At 62.7% G+C, this 7160-nt stretch overlaps 1 protein-coding gene across 1 annotated transcript; it reads right to left on the bottom strand.

Moving 5' to 3' along the window:
* Positions 1-1406: 1406 nt before the first annotated feature.
* Positions 1407-7160, bottom strand: CKM (creatine kinase, M-type). Its single transcript, XM_040976582.1, has 8 exons — positions 7109-7160; positions 5663-5878; positions 5208-5362; positions 4454-4586; positions 3269-3440; positions 2481-2604; positions 1750-1939; positions 1407-1596 (listed from the first exon to the last, which is right to left on the bottom strand). Exons 2-8 carry the CDS (start codon positions 5853-5855, stop codon positions 1418-1420), a joined length of 1146 nt encoding a protein of 381 aa, XP_040832516.1. The 5' UTR covers positions 5856-5878; positions 7109-7160; the 3' UTR covers positions 1407-1417.

The raw sequence follows: 7160 nt of genomic DNA, 5'->3' as shown, positions 1-7160 counted from the left end.
CAGGCCCGGCGCCCAACACGGAGACTTGAGGCGTCCTTGGAGGCCCCCAGTGTGAGGACCTGGGTCTGACTGGGATGCTGGGGCAGGGAGAAAAGGCAGGGCTGGAGAAGGACCCAGTGCTAGGGCGGGCGTGGAAGGACATGTTGGGGTGGACTGGGCCCGGGAGCAGGAGTTTGTACAACAGCCTCAGAGCATCATGGGTGATACGGTGGGCATGGGAATTAATGGAGAAACGCATTCTAAAGACCCACCATCTGTGGGTGCTGCACCAGGAGTGTTGGTTTCAGGAGCTCCCGACACCTCCATCTGCCCAGCGTCTAACGGGCTGTTTCTAATGCAGGCAGGGCTGGGTGTGTCGCATGGTCGTCCTTGGCCCAATGCAGGGCTGGCGAGTGGCCGGGCTGCAACAGGAGCTGGACTTAGGTCCCCGGAGCAGAAAGAACTGGGAGCTGAGCGAGCAGGCAGTGGAGGTGTTGCTGTGGGGTGTCCAGGGCCAGCTTCTGAGGAGCCCTGGGGGCTCTGTGCCATGGGAGGGAGGGGTTACAGGGGTGGCCGTAACACCCCTGTCCTCCTGAGGGTCACGGTGAAGTGGGGGGTCGGCTCAGAGTGGACAGTGCCGGTATGCGGCGGGCTGGGTGGACATCCAGGACACGGAGCACGGAGGCCGTGCAGCGTGCGATGCCGGCAGGGTGGGGAGGGTCAGGAGGGGCCCTGTGCGGAGGACGGCAGGCACGGTGAGCTGAGCTGAGGGCGAGCTCCTCAGGCGGGCCTGGGGCTGTGGCCACTCCCGGGGCCTCGGGGTCTCCGCCATGGGAGCCATCTCCCTGAAACCCCTGTGTCCCGGGGCTTCCACTGTGTCCCATGTACTCCCCCTCTTTTCCTTCGACACCTTGGCCGCCCCCCTCCCTCGGTGCCGGGCGACCCTGACCCCCCCGGGGCCCCAGGGAGCTTCACTAAACTGCCCCCAGCGTGGCTTCGTGTCACACAAGGACAGCACGAGTCTGCGGAACGCAGACACTGGCCGCGACTTCCGCCACCCAGTCAGACCACACACTGGGCAGGGACCGCCGTCGCCACCGCTTTTATTCGCTGCCGCGCGTGTCGCTCGAGACACGTCAGCACACGCTGCGCGGGGGGGGGGGGAGAATGAGTGGGGCAGGAGGTGTGAAGAAGCTTTCTCATTGGCCAGGACTCAGGCAACGGAGCCCATTGGTTGGAACACAGAAGTGGGCGGGTCCGGGGTGTGGCTCCACCGAGAGGGGGCGGGGTTCGGGCGTGGCTCCGTCGAGAGGGGCGGGGCAGACAGCGTCGTGGGCGGGGCTCAGTTGAGAGAGGTGGGGTCTATGGACGGGGTCCGGGGCGGGGCGGACAGCGCTGCGGGCGTGGCTCCGGGTGGGCGTGGCTCCGGGCGCAGCTCCTACTTCTGCGCGGGGATCATGTCGTCGATGGACTGGCCCTTCTCCAGCTTCTTCTCCATCTCCACCATGAGCTTCACGCCGTCCACCACCAGCTGCACCTGCTCCACCTCGGACGAGCCCAGCCGGTCGGCGTTGGAAATGTCGAACACGGAGCCCACGGCGGCCGTGTCCACGCCCCCTGCGGGAGCAGGAGAGGGGACGGCGGGGTGAGGCGGCGGGGCCCCGGAGAGCGACCCTACAACCGGAGACCCCCTAGGGCGACCCCACAGCCGGGAGCTGACCGCCCCCACCCCATTTCCACATGGGGCGCCCGTGACCCCAAACCCCGCACCTGTGCCTCGCTTCTGCAGGCGCAGGCGCGTGAGGATCTCCTCGAACTTGGGGTGCTTGCTGAGATGCGCCAGCTTGACGTGCACGCCCCCGCGCAGCCCGGTGCCCAGGTTGGACGGACAGGTGAGCACGTAGCCCAGGTGCTCGTTCCACATGAAGGGGTGGCCGGCCTTCTTGAAGATCTCCTCAATCTGGGGTGGGGGCGAAGACCGAGGTCAGCGCCGGCGGACACCCCAGGAGCGGGCAGCACCCACGGGGCGGGGCGGGGCTGGAGTGGGCGGGGCCTTGTGGGTGGGGCTAGGGTGAGCAGGACACTGGAACCATGAGTGGGCGGGACCGGTGTGGGTGGAGCCAGGGCAGGCGGGGCTGGTGTGGGTGGAGCCGGGGTAGGCTGTGGGTGGAGCCAGAGCGGTGAGCAGGACATAGGGTGGAACCATAAGTGGGCGGGGTTTGTGTGGGTGGTGTCCGGGTGGGCGTGCGCATAGGGTGGAGCCAGCAAGGAAGTGGGTGGAGCTGGGATGGGCGGTGGGCGTAGCCATGGAAGGGGTGGGTAGAGCTGGGGGAAGTGGGCGGAGCTGGGGCGTGGAATGGTGCCAGGTGGGCGTGGCTGGAGCAGGAGGTAGGGTGGGCTTTGGGACGTGAGCGGGGCGATGTCTGGGCGGGGATTTCGGGGTGATGGGCGTGGCGTTTGGGGGCGGAGCCAGGCGTCAGCAGCCAAGGACTCAGTCCTACCTTCTGCAGCCCCACGCAGAAGCGGCGGAAAACCTCCTTCATGTTGCCCCCCTTCTCCATGGAGATGACCCGCAGGTGATCCTCCTCGTTCACCCATACCAGGAAGCTCTTGTTGTCGTTGTGCCTAGGGTGGGGTGCAGCGAGAGGCCGAGGGGTGAACCTGGCATCCAGCCTGCATCCTGTGGTCTCCCCAAACCCCGCGGGTCCCCGCTAGGTGAGCGGTGCCCCCTCCTCAAAATGCAGAAACTGAAGCCCCGGGCCAGTGAAGCCTGGGCTCTGGGACTGTAATGTTCTGGATCTCACACCAGATGCATCGGGCGCGTCTGAGGGGCTCCCAGTGGGTGCATCTTGGCAGTGTCCCTTGCGTGATCCCTTAACATGCACCTGCGCGTCCCAGAACCGTAAACTTTCCGGCTGTTTTGAATTGTGGACTCACAAAAACCTAAGAATATTTAAATAGCGATATTTTAAATATTTAACATCTCCAAATCCCCCAGTCTGCACATCTCTGAACCCTAGGCTGTCTAAACCTTTTAAAACCCTTAATGATCTACAGCTTAGTGAGGTTGGATGAGGTAGAGAAAAATTAAATGGTTCACCCAGCTGGTACACAGTTGGCTGGTAAAGGACAGCGCTGGGATTTGAACCTGGGGAGTGAGGTTAAGTCTGAGTTCTCAACTCCATTGCTGCAGGTCAACACTCCCCATGTATAGCACGCAGGTCACAGCCAGGCAAGGATGGAGTAGGGGGTGGGATCGATGTGTCAGATAGAGGCAGGGGGGCCTCACCAGATGCCACGGGCGTCGGGCCAGTCACGGGCCATGCCAGAGGCCAGCAGCAGTGGGGACACAGGTTTGTCAAACAGGAAGTGGTCGTCGATAAGCTGCTGCTGCTCCTGCTCCGTCATGCTCTTCAGGGGGTAGTACTTCCCCTTGAACTCGCCCGTCAGGCTGTTGAGGGCTAAGGGTGGGTGCCACACCCCAGGAGAGTGGTCAGCAGCCTGCCCCAGGCAGCTGTGAAGCCCATGCCGGTGCTCCCCACACCTACCCCAGGCATCTGCATCCTCCCCACATCCAAAGTCTGTCCATTGCCCTGGATGGGAACCCGCTGCCGCCTCTCCCACGGCTGCTAGGCTGCAGGTCGAGGTCTCGGGGACTGGGGAGCCATCACCAAGAATTATTCCGCAAGAGCCCAGATATTGCTTATGTATGTTCAAGTGTGTGAAACTGGAGGTCAGGTGTGTGAGGAATGCATGCATACACACAGAGACGATTCATCTACATTGAAATACTATGTACCCTGTGGTATACACTGCAGTATGACTTCATCTACCTTACTCAGCCTGGGAATCCCAGCCACCACCCCCTCAGGCCAGAACAACTAGTAATGTTAGGGGAATGGATGGATGGATAGGTGGGTGGATGGGTGGATGGGTGGGTGGGTGGATGGGTGGATGGATGGATGGATGGATGGATGGGTGGGTGGGTGGATGGGTGGGTGGATGGATGGGTGGGTGTGTGGATGGATGGATGGGTGTGTGGATGGATGGATGGGTGGATGGGTGGATGAATAGGGTGTGTGGTCTGTATCAGCTCCTCAGACTTCAAACAAATGACACAGCTGTCACTCTTCTAATGCCCACAGGGTACAAGGTCTCAAGTGTTTGGGAAGAGGGTGGCCAGGAGGGCTGGGGTGTGCCCTGGAGTGCTGGGCTGTACTCTGGAACACTGGGATCGTGCCAGGGAGGCCTGGGACCATGCCCTGAAGGACTGGGTCGTGCCTTGGAGGACAGGGGCCACGTCCTGGAGGACTGGGACCATGCCCTGGAGGGCTGGGCCGTGCTCTGGAGCACTGGGACCATGCCAGGGAGGACTGGGGCCGTGCCTGGGCAGGGTTCGGGGGGAATTCTGGGACCGTGCCTTGGAGGACTAGGGACGTGCCCTGGAAGATTGCCATGCCCGAAGGGCTCTCACCTTCCACAGACAGCTTCTCCACTGCCCGGCGCTCACCGCGGGAGCAGTGTGGGGGCAGCGTGTAGCCCTTGATGCTGCGGCCGGTGCGCACACGGCTGCTGAGCACGTAGTTGGGGTCCAGGTCGTCCCCACCCTGCATGGCGAGCAGAGAGGGGCCATCAAGCTGGGTGGACCCTCCTGGGGCACCGTCCCAGCAAGTTCAGTAGCCCCCAGGACCCTTCCAGGCTCCTGGCCCCACTTCCTCTCTGTGGCTATCCCCATCTCCCCATCACTTTCACCCCATCTCTGTCTCCCCATGTCTTTCCACCTCTCTCTTCTCTCTCTCTCTCTCCTATTGAATCCTTCCTTTTCCTTTTTAGCTGTTTATTTTCATCTTCTTGAAAGAGCAGCAGAGAGAGATCTTCCTTCGCTGCTTTACTCCCCATTTACCTGCCAACAGCCAGGGCTGGGCCAGCCTGCAGCTGCAAGCCTGGCACTCCAGCTGGGTCTCCCTCATGGGTGGCACGGGGGGGCCAGAACTTGGGCCATCCTCTGCTGCCCTTCCAGATACATTAGCAGGGTGCTGGATCAGCAGTGGGCACTCGACAGGAGATGTGGGCATGGCAGGCATCTGGCGACCCCCCTCCACACCTGTTCTGCACCTCCCTCCCACCCCCTCCACCCACACACCCTTGCACCTGTCTTACCTGTCCCCGTGCTCCCCCCATTGTGTCCTCCTCTCTCTCTCCCCCTCCCTGCCCAGGGAGCCCCCAACCTTGAGGTTCTCATGGTTGAGGTCGGTCTTGTGCTTGTCGGTGGGTTTGTAGCCCCCGTGGCGGTCCTGGATGATGGGGTCGAAGAGGTCCTTGAACACGGTGTACGACTCCTCATCCCCAGCCACACAGCCCACGGTCATGATGAAGGGGTGCCCTGGGGGTCGGGAAGGTCAAGAGCGCTGTGCTCAGGGAGGAAGGCCTGGGTGGGGCGTGTGCCTGAATGTGTGTGGGTGTGCCAGTGCCCAAAGCTTCATCCAACAACACGAGGTTGGGTGGGGGGACTTGGGGTTGCAGGCCTGGGAGGGGGGCTGTGTCATGGGCAGCACCTAGCAGCCCCCACGTCAGGGAATCTTAGCTGCAAGGCGTGAGCTTCCGGTGTCCACTGGTTCACTCCTCACAGTGAGCCATACCCCGGGAAAGCCAAGGCCAAGGCCACCGCACACAGGAGGCTCACCTGGGTTGTCCACTCCAGTCTGGATGACGTCATCCAGGGTGAAGCCGGATGGGGTCTCCTTGTCACGCAGCTTCTTGTAGAGGTCAGGGGTCAGGACCTTGGCCATGTGGTTGTTGTGCTTGCTGAGGTCCGGGTATTCCTCCTCAGGCTTGTAGTTGAGCTTGAACTTGTTGTGGGTGTTGCCGAACGGCATGGTGGTGGCTTGGGGTGGGGGCTCTGTGGGGCAGGTGGCAGGAGCTGAGTTCTGAGTCTGAGGAAGCAGCACCCGGCGAGGCTGTGGGCTGCAGGGCTTGGAGCCAGGGAGGGAGGTGAGCCCCACCCTGGGGAGCCCAGCTTGGTTGTCCCCAGCTGGAGAATGGGAGCAGGGACCCCACCCACCCGCACCCCCATTCCCTCTGAGGCTGAAAACACTCCAGGCCTGGAACAAGTGCAGGCTCAGGGCAGCCTGGGGCCTCTCTCAGCCATGGCCTTTGGTAGCGGGTGTGGACAAGTTGGTGAGGCCCTCAGCACGCCTCCAGCTGTAGTGGTGGCTTGGAATGAAGCTGGCTTTACAGGAACATTCTTTCCAGCATCCCCAGTGGGAGTGCTGGGGTGCTGTCCGCTGTGTTTGCCAGCTGGGTGACCCCAGGCCTCCCTGTACAGCCCTCCCCACTCTCCTGGGGCTTGCAATCCTGGTGGCTACAGCAGGCATGACCCAGGGAGGTAAAGATGAGATTGGAACAGCAGTGAGCTTAGGCGAGGAGGCATGGGGACCAGCAGAGCCCTTGGAGGGCGCCAGGCCAGGGTGCTTATTTTTAGAACCTGGCTGACTGCCCCTCAACCCCAGCTGCTGCCCCGCCCCCCACTCCTGGGCTCAGCTTGCGCCAAGTCAGCAGGCCCCGGGGACAGGTGGGTCTCCCCAGGGGACTGGGAGGACACACAGACGACCTGGGGCTCAAGGACAGCCCTTCCAAGGCCCCAGGAGTCACCAAGGCCCCGACCAGCCCAGAACACAGCCCTGAGAGCCAACCCCTCACCGGAGAGCCATGCCCGCACCTGACCATGAACTCAGCAGCACCCGAGAGTTCAGGGACACCCACAGAGCAGGAACACACATGCAGGAGATTGGGTGCAAGGTCACAGGGACACAGAGGAACCCACAGGAAGCACCCGGGCCACCTGCTGTAGCTGACCCTGGCACTGCCGCCTGCAGGGCCTATGGCACCATCTCCACGACAAACCCACACACACAGCTCCTGCACCGCTGGTAGCCAGCAGTAATCCCCTGCACCTCTGGGTCACTCGCTGGCTCCCCAGAAGTCATGGGTCCCACAGGAAGTCAGGCAGGCTCCCGTGGCAGGGAGAGGTCCCCAGCCAGCCAGCAGCTCCCGAGGCCCCTTCCTCTGGCTCCCATGGCACCCCCTTAGCCCGCACCCGTGAACTCTGGACTCCCACCCCGGGTAGTACCTGGCCACGCTGCACTGAGGGGCTACTGGTGTCCTGGAAGCGACACTGGGAC

The sequence above is a fragment of the Ochotona curzoniae genome, unplaced genomic scaffold (genome assembly GCF_017591425.1).
Source record: "Ochotona curzoniae isolate NIBS_2020 unplaced genomic scaffold, NIBS_Ocur_1.0 contig_2699, whole genome shotgun sequence".
Taxonomy (NCBI): domain Eukaryota; kingdom Metazoa; phylum Chordata; class Mammalia; order Lagomorpha; family Ochotonidae; genus Ochotona; species Ochotona curzoniae.
This window is presented reverse-complemented; position numbering and strand designations above follow the sequence as displayed.